General features: G+C 32.4%; 1 protein-coding gene across 2 annotated transcripts in view; it reads right to left on the reverse strand.

Moving 5' to 3' along the window:
* Positions 1-17,571, reverse strand: part of LOC118185504 (T-box transcription factor TBX20-like) — a 237,682-nt gene that overhangs the window by 36,693 nt on the left and 183,418 nt on the right. For both annotated transcript variants that reach the window (XM_085827378.1, XM_085827380.1), the window contains exon 4: positions 9,546-9,713. In XM_085827378.1, coding sequence (XP_085683504.1) covers positions 9,546-9,713 — 168 coding nt within the window. The remainder of the gene's footprint in view (positions 1-9,545; positions 9,714-17,571) is intronic.

The following is a 17,571-nucleotide window of genomic DNA, read 5'->3' on the forward strand; positions in this document are numbered from 1 at the left end:
GAATCTTGCTTTGTGGTTTCAGCTCAGTCGAAAAAAGGGGAAAAAGTTACACCTTTTTCCATTTTGTCAATGAAATTTGCATAATATTACACTACATTAGTATGAGAAAAAGCAAAACAGTTTTTGTTTTTTTAGACTAAATCCAAATATTTGACCATTTTTGATGCAGTGCATATATGTGAAGGGTTACACGTTGTTTAGAGGATATCTGAACTGATTTTATTATAACTTTAAATGATGATTTTCGCTATATTCATATACACATGTTGCATCAGGTATAGTAGTGTAAAGAAACTTTTACCTATATGCTGAGTATGCTTAATGTTTCAAATGATATTAAACTTAAGAAGACAATGACATCATTTTCTAAAAACAGTACAGTGCCATCTAACCGGAAGGGACTCCAGCGGCATATAGATAAACTCTTAAGGAGTCGGTTGCAGGAGTCCGCTACAAACTTGATATCTAATCTTTCTTTTTCTTTTTTTAACTGAATGTTCCGTCTGTGTGGCTCCATCGAACGTGAGCTTGTCGTTTCGGTTCGGGAGGGCTTCGCAAAAGGTAAATATCGCCTGAAGCGAACACAATGATAACAATAGCTGGGATAAGTGCGAGCTGTCAAATTTTGCAGTTGACATTCGGCTTTGAAGAGGAAATTGTTCTATTGCTACGTTTCACAGGAGTAGTGCTTCTCAGTTTCTTTTCGTCCGTTGCCTCTTTATGAAGAGCTTTCGGGTCTCACTCGTATGGCGTGGTGAGAATATAAAACATATGAAATCATTATATAGATCTTAGATAGTCTTTGATGCCAAAAATAAGAAATAGAATTTCATTCTGTGATCTTTAAAAAGGAGCAATTAAAAAATTACTCAGACACTTCCTGCTTCTATAAATTATCTTCAAAATTTAATGAATGTCAATTTTACGTAATTTTAATATATTTTTTTTTTTTGGTATACCTTAAAAATAAGAAAAATGTTTTCGTTTGAAACAGTAGCTGAATTTCAGAAATTCAAATAAAATTTAAAACTAGAATTGCAGTATATTGCGATATACGCTGATGATTATTTTTGTTTTTATTTGACTTTTATGATAAAAGTTGCCATTATTTTAAATAAAAATCTTTTGTGGAATTCTCTACTCAAATCATTCCATTTAATAGCTCTTTGCTTTCATGAAAAAAATTTGTTATTTCCTAAAAAGAAAGACTTATTCTGCTATTCTCTAAAATGAGAATTTGCATTGAAATTATATACTCAGAAGATTATTACTTTTAGTTATCCTCTGCTTACATAAGAACAATTAAAAAATTCTTTATTTAATTTGTTTTACTGTCCTCCTCCCCCCCCCCAAAAAATGTGCTCTTTTAAAAGAAAAATACTATGAAATTCTGAAACCAGATTATTGCTCTTTCTTAGTTTTCAAAAGGAATCATTGCCATTTTTCAGAATGAAAAAATCTGCTGTGAAGTTATGAAGTCAATAACATTTAGTCTTTTTTGCTTTGGCTTACACGAATAAATCTGACGTTCTTTAGAAGGAAAACTTTTCATTTAATAAATAAAATTGAAAATTATAACAAATAAAATTAAATAATCAGACTTAGGTAGCGGATTAATCCTCCGCCCGCTTTTTTTCCCTAAATTATGAAACTTTAAGACAAATATTTACCCTTTGGCGAAAAGTAAACTATTATCAAGATTTGAAACTTTAATACAGAATATCGGATACTTATATTCATTGCTTTCATAAGACCCGAGAAGAAATAAAAGTAATCATCTGCTTATGGAATTTCTTTGCAATTCCAAATTTGTTTCGTTTTGTTTTTTTAGTATGAAAACTAGGTTACGGAACTTTTTGGCTGTAACCGAACTATTTTATCATACGCCATCTAGTGGTGACGAGAACAACTTACAGTCAGTCGACCTCCAACTGCGATGAGGATAGGTTCTTCATTATTATGTATCCGTAACTCTAAAGTTAATTTTAAATGTTAGTTTTCTAAATGTAAGGTGTTCCCTTTTAGTATATGTTCTGTTCTGATGTATATTTTCTTTGTAACTGTTCTTGTACTCGGTTAATAAATACTTTTAAGGTTAGCCGACGTTTGTGTTTGTAGAAGAAAAGTTACAAATATAATTATCTAGCATCACGAATAAAAATTTAAAATGAAGTTGCAGATTTTCGCAAAAACGTTTCGTCAAAAATTTGCTTTATAAAAAAGAAATTAAAATATAAAATCAGCTAAGTAAAATTTTTGGATAACATGGTTATTAATTGAGCAGAAAAATCTAAACAAAAAACTTCTATGTCATTTTAGAGAGACCATATGCTAAAAAAAAGAAATTTTTGTTTTCCTAAAATTATCCAGCACGTTGTAAATGAATTATTAGTTATTAATTATTAGTTATGCTGCATTTCATAAATTTCTTTACCTCTGGAGTTATAGCATTATTTAATATGTAAACGATTTTTTTTTTGCCAAATTAACGAGTAGTTTATGGTAATCGAAAAATTGATTGATTGAAGTTTAAATTTGATAGAGTATAACTCAATAAGAATCATGTCAATTCTTTTAAAGTTCTGCAATTAATTAAGAAATTTACATAGAACTCAAATATAAAATACAATTTAAAACATCTTTCTTAATTAGTTCTGTGCAACTAGTCACCTTAGATAAATGGTGCTGAATGCTAATTTCTATTTATACACTCAGAAATACTGGTCACTTTCAGAGATGATCATCTATGAACGATGGTCGTCACGAGAAGGTTCTTTGTAAAATTAAGTAAACTCCGCTATATCCATATTAATTATCAAATTCATTCATTACGTTCCTATAAAAAAAGTCTCGAATAGAAAAAAATGTAATGTAAAAAGAATGAAAGACTTTGAAAAGAATTTCGTTTGCATTAAATTAAAAAAAGCAGCATTCCTCAAGTGTCCTAATATCGTATCTACTGAATTTCAATAATAGCCCAATTATTTTTATACATGCAGATTTGACAAGAGAAAAATCTTCATATCAAGCATTGTTTATACAAATGTTTACTGATATATCACTCGGACACGCCTATCTCACCATACGTAATTATAAAAGGAAGAAAATTAATTTCGCAGTCAATAGCAGAGGGAAAAAAAAAAAAGAAAAAAAAGAAAAGGGAAAATGAATCTACCGCAAGCGATCAGATTATTATCTTCTTATCAACGTCAGGAAGAATCGTCCTGCATGACCTATTCCCTATGACATTCACATGAAACTTCGGCCCTCCTTTGTTCCCTTCCTCATCAGGGCAGAGTGCGGACTTGAGTTCTAATTTAGCCGTCACGTAAACGACAGAGAAAATAAACAAATGAAGCTTAGATAAGCCGTACTAAACGGCTGACTAACTTCGTTATTGTTGTGATCTGTCTTACCGACTGTCATCGAAGTCACAAGTGGAGAGTAGATGCGGTTGCAGAAGATTGGGTACAGGATCTCATAATAAGTGCCAAGGAACATTTTATTGAGCATCTTTTGTATGAATCTTAGTTGTAATCAGTCCCCAAAATTAGTGCAGTGAAGTAGATTTTACTGAATATTGATAATTAAGGAGCATGTTTTTGATAAGAATCAGCAGGTGTATAAGAAATCTAGGATTTAAATTTCATTAAGAGTTCTTGAGAAATGTTTTATGCTTGCGAAAAAATTCAAAAATGTTTCCTTAGTATTAGCCTCTTAGTATAAAGGGTAAGGATTAGTATCTTGGACACCAGGACTTCACTATTGATAGAGTGATAGACAGAAGCACGGAAGATACTCAATATGTACAAATAGTAAACAAGTATAGTCTCCCCATACTATATCTCTAAGACTAAGCACTATTTGAGGGGTTGTATTCTATTTTAGTACTTACTATTGCATTCTTATTATTCATTACGTTTATACAGTTTCGAATCTAATCCCGGAAATGAAATACTGCACTTTGGAAACTAGAGTATGATAAGCGAGTGCTCTTCGTTTGATGTTTTAATCTTGTGCAAATTTTCCCCATCCAGCAATATTTGCAAATATTATTAAAGTTACTGTTCCTTTCCCAAATTTTTTATTTTGATATATTTTATTTCCTTTCCAATTTTTTTTTTTAATTTTGATACTAAGTATTATTTAAACAAGCTCTTAGAAATGCGTCGTAATTTTGAAGAGGTAATGCCATCTTAACGCATGGGTCCGCTGGGCAGATACTCAGGGGACTCACAAGTATAGGAATCCTATGCTTATCCGTGTATGTCAGTTGACTTGACATTAATAAAAATACGTTTGACATTTAAATTAATTTTATGTAATATAAAACCAAAATTATACATAATTTGTTAACATTTAGTAAAAAAGTAAGATTTTGATATCCAGCATGCACTTTTAACTCAATAAATATATATTTAATATTGTCGGCCATTTTTATTTCATTTCTGTATATCGTGTCTATGAGTGATTGTTGTTGGGGTCCCAGTAAGTAGGTTTGCACAGGAGTTTATAATGTTGTTAAGATGGTGCTGGAATGAAGAACTGTTTTAGACAACGTCTATGGGTGACACAGTTCAGTACTACAGGATTGGAGAGGAGTCATTAAAAATTAATTATTTTACACTTCATCTGTTTGGTTTATACTGGGTACCTCTTGAAATTTGATTTAGAACTTTATCATAGAACAAGTGCTATCGTTCTGATATACTGCCTGTTAAACTATGACGGGCAGTCATAATGCTCTTCATAATGGTGTCCATCAAAAGTGCAGGCACATTGATCAAGATAACCACTGCTCGAAAAATCTCTTTTAAGGGTGCCTAGGTACAAGGATGCCGAAATTCTTGCACATATCATTTTCTAAATTTTAAAACATCAACCTTCATTAAGGTGTTCTCAACTTTATGCCGAGGCACTTCTGTGCAAATAGGGCTTTAGGTTGTTACTTTAACTATCAAAGCAATATGAAGACTGCAATTTTTAAGTTAGAAACTGATCTATATATAAGCGTATGGGACACTTATGTTGGGTGCCTTTATGAAAATTTCTGTTTTTGTTTTTAATACTGACCGGACATGCATAAAGTCTCCGCTCCTTGATGATAATGAAGGCAACCAGCACAAGCCACAGTTCCGCAAAGCTGAATTAAGTGTATTTATAGTACAGTATATTATAGTCTAAGAAATTTTTGGGCCATAGTTTGCTGCTCTTATTTATTTGCAAGAAATTCATATATAAATGGGCAATCGCTAAAACATCAGAGGTCTTACCAAAGAATTTGCACTGCATTCATGAACAGAAACAAACCATGACGCCGACTAAGCAGCCTTTTATCGTTCTTACATTGATCATATGAAAGACTCATCCATTTTAACATAATATTAAACTTTTAGCTGCGTATCTAAAAATTTCTTTAACCTAAAGATGCAATATTTTTGTTGTAATAATTGACTAAAGATAATTCATTTGGACCTAAAATCACATTTACCGTGAAATGGACACTACGTAAATCTGCAACAAACTTCTCAGACCTGATTAATTTCCACGATTCCTTTACGTCACGTCGCAGGAGTTGATTTACACCAATGGTACTATTAAACTTAATGTCATAACATGGAATACTTTTTAAGAGATGTTTTTCGAGTTTCATGACAGCATTTAAATACCGACTTAAAAAGCTTTTGCTATTTAAGAAACATACCTAGGCCATCATCAAATTTTTTTTTAGGAGGATGAGTTTATTTTTAAATCAGCATTAAAGGATTTATTTAAAAGAGTTCATTCATAGAGTTCAAATACTTTTTTTTTAAAAATTATAGATTAGCTAAGCATTTAACTAGTTACTTAATTGATTAAAGGAACATAACATAAGGATGTTATGTGCTAAAGACAGGACCTTTTTAACTGAATTGATATTAATAGAAACTGGCTTATGTTTACGTCATATATTTAAACAAAAAAAGATCCTACACAGCCAGCTCATTCTCCGCAATTTGAAACATAGACGAATTACTAACATTTAATGGTTTTATCCATTCGGTCGTTGATAAACTCTACAATTTTAGTAGATATTATGAAACTTCTTCGCTTAAATTAACATCTACTTCATAAATTAGAAACGGATTCTACTCTTGTCGGGAATATTTATTTAACTGAATACGGCCGAACGATCGAAAAAGTTTTGCATATGGAAAAGTAGCGCTTTTCAAGAAAATTGTCTCGTATTTACTTTTTTTAATACGAGGTTTGCTTTAATTTAACACTAATTATAATCAATATAATTTAATATAATTATTTCTTTATTGTGAAAAAGACGTGTACGTTTCTTCGTGTTTGCTTAGTTTAATTTTTTTTTTTTTTTTTTTTTTTTGAAAGGCTGATACTGTACCGATTATAGGCGTTGGCCACTAATAAGGCTGGAAGCGGTGGTCACTTTATTATGGAGGCAACTAATGGGGAACACCGTTGCCGCCTATGAAGGGGACAGACAATTTGCATCCATTGCCTTCTCCGGGATTCGACGGGCCTTTCGGTATGGCAGTAAGTAACCGCTTTGTCATCTGAGTTGTACTTAGTTTAATTTTGGTTTCAAAAATTTAGGATACATGTAAAGATTTCCCCTTTTTGATAAACTGTACAAAGGCGAAGTACAGTTATTACAAACTGGAGTGAACTCAAAACCTTTTCACATGGCATTTCCTTAGGAATTGCTTGCTTTCATTGGTATTTGAAAATTACATCAAAAACAATTAATTGCTATTTAAAAATTATTCACTTATTTAATTTTATTTTATGTTATTACTTCCTCTTTAGAAACTGCTAAATGAAAAAGTAACAGCCAAGGATTTCATGAATTAATTATTTGCAATTGACATCTTTTACTTGTTTTTCAGTTAAATCATTTAAAAAAGTTAAAAGCTGTGAGATATTTGGATGCTGTATTTTTTTGCTTTTCTTTTTAAAATATGCTCATGCATGCATAAAAAAGAAGAAAAATAATATTTTTATCTGAATTTCTGGCAAGAGAAAACCAAGAGAGATACACTAATCAGAGACACTAATATCAAATTACTAATATTAAGTTTAGCACAAAGCAAGTTTGGAATGGCATTGTTTTTACTATACATATTTTTTGCATGTCAAAAGAGATAGGCACTGGATCCATCTTCTTCAAACAGCTAAGTATTTCACTAGTTCTGATCCTTGAAGAAGCAGGACAGTCTCCTTCGTATGTTTTCGGTTTTTCTTATAGAACCAGCGTCAGTCTTAATTTTTGTTTAATTTTAAATATTAAGAGAGATTTAATTATCTTTTTACCGATTAGTTGTAAATAAACATTCTTTTTTTTAATCTTAAATAAAGGAGTTCTCCGTTTTCTTTTATTTGTCTCAAGATTAGAGTTTGTGATTGCTGATTTAGGTAAGGAATATGGAGAATTTCCTTCAACTGTCGTATCAAGTTCACACTCAAGATGTATTTCTCTTAACTCCACTCCCATTTCTCTGTTGTAAGAATAAATAAAAGACTGTGGGAGATTTGCTTCTTGTTGACACAATTGTCAACTTGCCATATCAGCTTGGCCAAATTCAGAGTGACACAATGTCAACGAAGTAGTTGATCGGTGTCAAAAATCACTGTATTCGTCGGGCGGGAACCAAGCTTGGGCTGTTTATTGTCTCAGACTTGTCAACAAGCTCCTGTTGCTCAAAGGTCGCTGTTGAGAACAAGATTGCGACGGATTTTTATCGTAGCTCATTGACAGAAAACTGTCGCATTATTTACAACTTTTTTCTGATGTGAGAATGGGATGTTTCCACCCGGTGTTAAGTTCTGGCACATTCTGATTGGAGTTTTGGAGTGTTTCTGATATTTCAAAGGCGCCCACGCCAAAGGCCGGGAAACAAAAGACTTCAAAATGAATTTCGAATTTTGAAATGAAGTTTCAGTGACACCCTCATATTTTATGAATAAAGAATCTGATTATCAATTAGTACTAATTAGTACAAGAAAGTAGATTTTAGTTTTTGTTATTTATAGTTTCATTCAACTTAATTACTTGATTCAAAATAATTCTTTACAAAAATTATAAAATGTTTAATTTCGTATAGTTTGTATAACTTTTAATATCGCTTTGTTAATTTTAATAAAACTAATACGCCTTCTTTTGTAGGAAATTCATGTTAATTTCCTTCAGCTTTAATAAGCAATAATTAAATGCATGTACAGGATTAAATTTTGTATCTCATAAAATAGTAACTAAAAATTTCAGCAATATAAGCAGTATATTTTGCAGATTATTAATTTCAGAAATTACGGTGATTTCTTACATGTGCAGCGTAAATATAAAACAGTCTTCCTTGGAAAATATCCAAGAAGACATCCATTCCCTTGTTAGATTTAGATAGCACTAAAGTACTTTCCCAAATCAAATGCAAATTATTGCAAACTTTATTATGTTACACTTTTTATTGAAATTATCTTGTATTATTAATGAAGTGCTATTTGCTTCTCGTTTATCATTAATTTCTGAGCCATTAATACTCACACTATTGTGGTCCAATATTAATTTAACATCGCTGTAACTACGACTGAATACGGAGTGGTGATGTAAGATGTAAATGTGCAATAAGTAACATAAATTGTAACAACAGATTACTATATCATAATGGAATTTCATGAAAATGAAATCGTATGTTCAAGGTAATACCATATTTCTTGTACATCATTACATGGAAGAAATAAGAAAAAGCTTGCAATAGTAAATATTGCTTTAGCTCAAATTCAATGACCATAGCTTGGCAGTTCATAATAAATTTAACTTAAACTGAATAGAGTGTGAATTCAATAGCAAAATGGTTTATTTACATATTAATATTTTGAGTGTATTGTCTGAAATGCGCTTTCTAACGCTTAAAAAAACCTGCTTTTAAAGGCTTGACATGTGCTTTAAAAGGCTTTGTACATTAAATGTTAAACGCGGTGTTTAGCTTTTCAGTTAGTCTTCTGAGCGTTGGTCTGTATGGACCAGCCTTAGACCAAGCAAAATAGGCTTCACGTTTAACATGTTAAACTTATATCTAGGATTTCTCTAAATTATAAGGTCTTGAAAATTTATTTCAAATAATATATACTTCTGTCTTTTAGCATAGTATTAAACAGAAAAAAATAGAATACATTATGCACATTAGTAAAAAAAAATAAAATGTAAATTCGTGTTTTTAGACCTACGCTGACGATGCGTTTATCCCATGGAATAAGAAATTAGTTCTAAACTTTTTAAACTGTTTTAAAGAGGAAAGAAAACGCATTCATTTGTTTCTGAGCTACCACAGTTTTTATCAGATTTGAAAACCTGATACGGAAGCCAGGAAAAAATATTATTCTTATAATTATTCTTTAAATGGCTGCCATTTTTGATTGATTATATTTGACGTATACGTCATTAAATCATTTTTGGAAACCTGAGTGCGGAATGCTAATCTGTTGCATGTGATAAATTTTAGAGTAGCAATTTATGATACGCCCTGGCAGGTGATACTCACCAGCTGGTTCTGGTACGCCGTAACAGCAGTGAAAACTGTTTCTGGGAAAACATAGGTCCGGAACTGCTCCGTTTCTATGTTGGTGATCGCTGGCGTTCCTTGAGAACTGGGCTTCAGCTTCACCAAATGAATTCGTGGTTGATATTTGTGCATAGAATTCAGAACTATCTGTAAAAAAGAATAAGGCATTAGCAACGTGAAAATTATTTTATGGATAACAGGCTTTAAAAGCATATAAAGTTTTAAAAGCATTAAGAACAATTGGCTTTAAAAAGGGACAAGAACCTTCAGATTTCAAGAATCTTCAAAATAATACGAGATTTGAAAGTTCTAATCTTCGAGCATTTTTCATCGTTTCAAGCCTTTCGAATTACATCCTGAGGAACTGTCGAATGTTTTAACTCAAAATTTAGAAAGATTGCTTTTACTGACATCTAATAAAAGCATTCATAAAAAAATCTGATGTGTACACCACATGACTTCCTTGTACGGAATATTAAATTATACGCATTTTTTCTTGCATTTCGTTTAAACTTATTAGATTGAATTAAACCTATACTTCGCCGAAAGCGCATAAACCACAATAGAATAAATGCATTCTTTAAAACTCACTTTGTTTACCATAGCGACACTCTGGCGCTAGGTTTACTTAACAGTATTATATTTCGTTCATATTATAACTCAGAATGCACAAAATTTATATCATTCAAAGAATTATCTAATCGTTGCCACATGTTCTGTTCAAATACTATAACAAAGCTAGAACGATGTATAAAAGAAATTAAGCAAACAAAACAAAAAAGAAACAGTTTTTTCACAGACGATTGAGTATTTCTCATTCAATTAATTCAGTTTTCACTTCGCGACAAGGCATAAATACATAAAAACTCAAAATATCTGTATTAAAAATTAAGAAGTAAATCTTAAACGCTTATTTCCTCGAAAATTTCCAGAAGGATTAAGCATGATTTAAATAATAAATGAAGGCGTTATCTTTGTTGTTGCGAAATTAAGTTTCTCTAGATTGGCAACAAATCCGCTATCCTGCTGTTTCAAATGTAAACAAGAGCAATGACCGCCATCAAAAACATTATTAGGCTTAGCGGCACTTAAACAATTTTAAAATTGTTGATAATTCTAAAAATATTGCATATAGATTTACTAAAGGCATAAAAACCTTAACCGGAATATTAAAAACAACATAATTCAATCATTTTTAAAGCAAAAAATGTACAATTTACAAACATATAAGAGTAAAGAAACTGAGATCACTGAGCCGGGTAACAGAGTGAATATATATATAAATATATTTATATACGTTTGGTGCGGCTGATTGCAACCAAAATACGAGGTGCACATCTACATGTTATAGCAGTCCTATATACAAAATTTCAACGTTCTGAGGCTACTCGTTTTTGAGTTATGCGAGATACGTACGTACATACATACGTTCGTACAGACGCCACGAAAAATTCTCTTCAGAATTCATTTTAAAGCAGTTTATAATTTTTTTGGAGGAAAAGAGTGTTTTATTCTGTCCTTACATAAGATATCACGGAAATACATCGTTAAATTGCATTTGAAAGAGGTCAAAATGGGATATTTTCGTTGAAATATGCTGCCTGAAACTTTTCGCGATTACAATACTTCCTTTTTACTTCGTACAAGGAAGTAAAAAAAGGAATATGAATGATGCAATTTCAGTGATATCTGTTATCAAGGTTAATATCACCAATATCATCTCGTCACTTGAGTATCCCAATCTTTTATTATGCCATTTTGAAAAATTTGCCGGAATTTGCAAGAAATAGGAGTGCGAGCGGAGCCTCTTCAGATGTTTTCGAAACTAATGCTGGAATTGGCTCTATAAATTTGAATTATTATTAATTGCTTCTCTATGTTTCATTCAACTATATCATGGTACATTAACTCTGCATCGCACACACAACTGCGACTGGCTCATCAACTTTACTAGGCCCATCAGCGGCCGAGCGGTAAAATCACTAAACACTTGTAATTCAGTCCGGGGTTCGAATCTCGGCCAACGGGCTGGCTACATGGGTATTTTCATGGTTTTTCTCACTTGTAACATGCATAACAAGCCAGTTCCCTTTAGAACGTCTCCCACGAAGGCAACCCAATCCTTAGACAAATAGCCCTCGATGGCTTATCATAATCAAATAAACCAACGAAATCAAACCTCTTAATTAGAGTTTATAATATTAAGTTAAACATTTATTTTTTCTTTTTCTCCTTCTTTTATTTTCTTTATTCAAAAATGAAGAACTCAAGAATTTTCTAGAATTAGAATCTGGGGTCGAGGAAAAGATGTTTCGTTTAGTTTTCAGTGTAAACATCAAAAATAGAGCAAGATATAGCAGAAGACTTTGAAAAAGAGGAACCCATTATTCTTAAAGAGAATTCCGTAGCCGACAACAATATGATAATTTTTTAAGAGGCAATTAAGATGTAGGATTAGACTGAAATTATGCCCCTTTTTAGTATTATCTTGATGACTCGATACGTACTGCGACCTTTCCATGCTTGCACCAAACAGTTAAAATATGTTACAATCTAAAACATTTGATCTAATAAGTTACTATTTCAGAAGTATTGTCCTTTTCAAGGACAGAAGTTACTTTTAAATTTGTATAGTCTAGTATAAGTATTTCGGAGCAAGGGGCATGAAAAATCAATTGTTATTTCACCAGGATTCGAACCACTGATCTTTCCCTTTGCTAAATGAATGTACTTACGCTTTAAATCGTGACTTACATTCTTCTCATTTAAAGGGGGAAAAGGGAGAGGTACGAGATTTTTTAGAGCAAATTCAGACGGTAATGAGTAGTCGTTCAACACGTTGTAATTCTATCGCCAGTATAGAGATCTGTTCAGTTTTTCAAAGCAGGATACATGAAAAGTCAATTATGTCCTCATTGGAATTCGTATCCCGAAATTTCTATTTGTTAGCTGGATATGATAACCACTTACCATCGACAACAGACTTGGGAAAATGTAATAATTCCTTACAAATTGACGCATTAATAATAATATGGAAAGTATTGTCGCCCAACCGGTATAGCGGCTAGCATCGCTGACTGCCATGCCGAAGGTCCCGGGTTTGAATCCCGGAGAAGGCATGGATGTTTTTAAATGTATAGTATCCATGCGACATGGGGACACTCTAAATATGCGACGAGTCGAAAAAGTCCTCTCGATAGGCTGGTGGTAGGCGAAGAGTGTTGAGAGACCCCGAGGTGCTATCTATCAAAATTGGAGGCGGAACTGAGCTAAACCACACTGTCAACTGTAAGGCGCTCAAGGCTGTTGCCAACAACAAGTGTAAACTTGCGCTACTTGTCACGAGCAATTTCGTGGGCTTGGGCTAACTATAGGTCAGACAAGTGAGCATTAGCAACAGCAAGCAACCTTTTTTCCTTATTTCATAACTATTACTAGTTATGAAATAAGGAAAAAAGGAGCATTCCTAAGTGAAAAAGAACATTACGGGGTTTAATAATTAATATTACAAGGAGCTTAAAAATTAAAATCATAGATGTTATGTAACATGCATATTGTACATATATTAATATTAAACTCATTTCTCAATTTCATACCTACCTTGCATAATATCATATGCTGCTTACACAAACCTTGGTACAGGTTGACAATTATCCTTATTCCTCTATTCGAATAAGTGGTAAAAAACACGAGGATTCATAGCTGGATTTCGTAAACGTGCAAATAAGCAGTCATAAATAACTTTTTTTGACAACATATGTTATAATAACAACGTCGGTTCAAACTCAGACAGTTGTCGGAAGTTCCCTCTGTTCACTTCCAGAAACTGTTAATTCGAGAACTACTTCGCCTGACTCTAACATTAATTTATATTCTTCCCGTCTTAAAGAAACACTAAAGACAATGATTACACCAACAACAATTATCGGGGGTGAGTCATCTGAGATGAGAAAAACATCTGGAGGTACTACACAGACCACAATATTGTAAATTCAGCCATCTTCAGGTTAAAGATACAACCGAAAATAATAATAAACGGGGGGGGGGGGTCTAATTTCTTTTGTTCCTATGTGACTCAATTTACGAGTCGCCGACATATGTTCCAAACCTCGAGCTTCAGGCAATAACGTGACTGCAACAGGATACCTAGGTATTTTTTGCTTTTCGCATGGAAATAAATTTTAAAGAGCGTTTTTTCCATGAACTGCCCTCAGGACTTTTTAGAAAACCGTGAACTTCAATAGCCTGAAGTAGACAAAACTCTCAAGATCTTAAATGTGTGGAGGGAAAGGAATCATAATTATCTTTTCTCTTCCCATCGTAATATGGATATGCGAAGAACATAAATTTTTGGCTTTTTACCAATTTACGTATGTCTGATCGACTTATTTCTCCTTTGTTCTAAGCCGACAATTTTTGTTTCACTTATTTCATCGACGGTTAGTAGTGCGCTGATAAAGCTTTAGAAAAAGGCGTTAAAATGTTACATAAATTGAGCATAGTGGAGATTAAAAGGTCTCTAATCGGCTTTTCACAAGAGTATTATGTATGGCTGAAAAGAAAAGAGGAGAAAGCGAACAGACAAAACATCAACACTTCAGACTTTTCTGAAGAAGTAAGTAGTTATTTTGAAAATATTATGTTGGGATTTTAAGGAGGAATTCAGAAGCTCTTAGAGTCGACATAAAAGTTCTTAAAAAATGGTCAATGTCATTTCTAATGTTAGATTAAAACTTTTTTTGAGCTTTTAGTCGTTTAGTTGTTTCTGTATTTTATACAGACAGTCTGTTAAAGTGTGAAGTAATTTATGGATTATTACTAGTAGGAATAAAAAAATTCAGCAACTTAGAAAAAGATTTTGGCTTGAGAGAATTTCAAAATACCTGATGGAGACATGAGTTAGTGGCTGAGGCTACTTGGCATTTATCTTTTATAAAATGATTTACATTCTCTATTTTTCACCGACCTTTGAAAATAAGTTTAAAAAGCTGATATGCAGGCTGCTTGTAAAGTTGACTAACTTCTCCTAATGACTAATAAAGTTCTCAGATTGTCCATATGCTTGCTAATGGTATTGAATTTCTCGATAAGTTTAAAACTAAACTTATTTTATAAGACTGGCCCTCTGGAAGTCCAGTTTGCGCAGATAATTTTCTAAATTGTTGTACTATAGACATATGCTTACTTTCCTCTATATGCTTTCGATGGAAAACTCTACAATTTAAAAAATGTGCATAAGAAATTTCATCGATCTGCAATTCCTCGAAAAGCACTACACTATTTTTAAAAAAAATTCTGAAAGGTTTTTCAGATCTTAATGGTCGCCCAAAAGGATTTGTTGAGGTTTTGCAGACTCTTGCTGAGCTCGCAGTCTACCAGTCGGCTATAACACTCACTGTTACTAATCCAGTTTTTTGTGTGTTTTTAACTTTATTATTAAGCATTATTTTCTTTGCACTTACTCCATATAGAATTCAACAGTAAAATTTCAAAAAATTTTGAAGCAGTACAGTAATATACGTTTCGAATTCCCAATGCAGCCTTAAGTGTTGGCATACATTTTTCTGTTTTCTTCAAGTCTTTTTTTCAGCTTATCAAATTAATGCTGAGTTTTCTTACTAAGATAGCCTTACATTTTTTTCCCATTTTATTTTTGTGTGTTTGCTTTATTTATTAAATATCACGTTCTTGGAACTTACGCCACATAAAATTCGATTCAACAGCAAAATTCCAAAATATTTAAAAGCAGTATATCTTTAGAATTTCCGATAGACAATCTCGCGTGCTGGAGATAAAGGATGCTTTTTCTGTACAATACTGCCATTGCTCGCTTTCAAATCATTGAGTTTGTTAATCAAATATAAGTTTTACTGAATAAAAATAGACAATAAAACAAATTCAAAATTCGGATTCCAGGTGCCCATGTTTGGGTAGAGGACTACGTTATTTAAAATGTGACGGATCTAGGTACGTTGTTTTATACAATGCAGAAATATACATACATTCATGCAGAATCTTCACTATTTTATTTTTTTAAATATAATACAGGGCGATAATTTTTGGTGGCACAATTTAAAAAGTGATACAACGCATTTAAGCGTTACGACGCAAAACGCCGCATCGATACTAATATCGTTTTGGGATAAAAACATATGAGCATTATTTAGAAAATATTATTTAATTTTACACAATACTGAAACTAAAAAACATTTTTCAGAAAAATTAGGAATAGAGAAAAATTTTTGGCAGCATAATTTTGGTCCTTTTACTTGCATTTAGATATATTTTAGGAATAGCATACCGCCGTTTTAGATGTTCATTTAAAGTGCCTATTACAATTTTAGATAGCTTTATTATCATCACTATCACTGCACTTGAGAATACGTTGCGTTTTCATCAACCTGAAGAAATCTTAATGATTCTGAATAAAATTATTCTGATTTGACAACCTTCGTATTCGCAGCTCCTGTTAGAGTTCGCATTTATTATTCTTGCTTTAAATTAATCTCAAATTATATTGTGTTCTTTTTTCAGGTATAATGTTATTTGGGTTTTTGGCTAATAGTTTTCCAATTGGCATTTGGGATTAAAATTATGTTATAATAAAATTATTTTGCTAATTAATACAATCTAGTTTTGTATCAAAATTGCGGAACTACGTTATTTGGCATTTAAATTTTTTTTCAGGGACGCATCCTTTGGAATATATTTGATATAGAGTATGGTTAAATCTGTAAAAGTTATTGGAATTAGAAGTTATCAAAAATTTTACAAACTAGTTCTTTTGTTAACAATAATTTGTTAACAATTCTTACTTTTAGCATGCTGCAATATAAAAATGGCGTGTCCACTGCGCAGTGTCATTTCTCTTTTCGTAATTCGCTCACGAATGTCAAACGTCAGTGCCAACGGAGATATCTTCACGGAAACTGCTCCACAACGGCCACTACTCCGATGGTGACTGCAATTTGGCAAAGGGATTTCCACCGCGGGGTCATCTCGCGTGTCTGATTTAGATCCTGCTGTCATCATCTGCGATAACGCAGTTTGACGGCTCTCACTTTGTTTCCAGAGTTGTTCTTTGAAGTGAAGACATTCTGTGTGTACAATTGGACACTCTGAGAGAATTTGTCTGTTTGTTTTGTTGATTCTAGGTTATTCGCTTCCTTTGTCCATCAGTATCTTAATGGACCTCAAGACACCATACTTTTTTCGTTCTTCTTTGTTTCAGCATGCTTGTTTTATGGTCTAATGTAAAGTTCTCAAATTGTTTGTAGAAAAGCAGTTCGAGAAACCGAGTGGACTGTGCATTTCAAGAGATAATAAAGATAAAATTTCATCGTGGGAGTGGGAATCTAGTATTTTTATACAACAAGAAACGGAAAAGGAAATAATTATTATGTTTGTTAATAAACAAAATGAATATAGTTCAAATAATAAATAAAACTCTTCTCCCCCACTTGGTGAAAAGGGGAAAAAAGTTTCTGATTGCATTACTCATTACCCAAAATAATTATAACACATGTCATGCTTAGAGCATTTTTGATTAAATTTTCACTAGAGGAAGTGAACACATCAATGGGCAAATTAAAATAAATTTAGCGAAAAATACTTTAATGCGCTTTTTAGAAGCTTTTAATAAAATAGATAAATACATTCTAGCTCCGTCTTGCTTCAATATAAGCTCGGAAATGTAAAATGTGATGGAAGTGTCTAACGTAGTAATTTGGGCTATGAAATGTACTGCACTACTTTGTGCTATATTGCAGTGTTAGATTTCATAAAGAAAATCTTTCATTTGAGTTCAGTTTAATGATGCCTTTCGAAGGCACTGCAGTCTTAGATATGGACACAATGTCTAATGTCAGCTTGCTATGATAGCATGCTGACTTGGGGAACATTTACACGCTCAAAGATAGTTTAGGGAGGTACGGATGTACTCTGTCTTTTTAGAATAACGAGTCTTATTGCTGAACAAATGTTAAGAACATTGGATGTGAAATCC

The sequence above is a fragment of the Stegodyphus dumicola genome, chromosome 1, assembly GCF_044657685.1.
Source record: "Stegodyphus dumicola isolate Sdum_Otavi_A_Nest chromosome 1, ASM4465768v1".
NCBI classification, from domain to species: Eukaryota; Metazoa; Arthropoda; class Arachnida; order Araneae; family Eresidae; genus Stegodyphus; species Stegodyphus dumicola.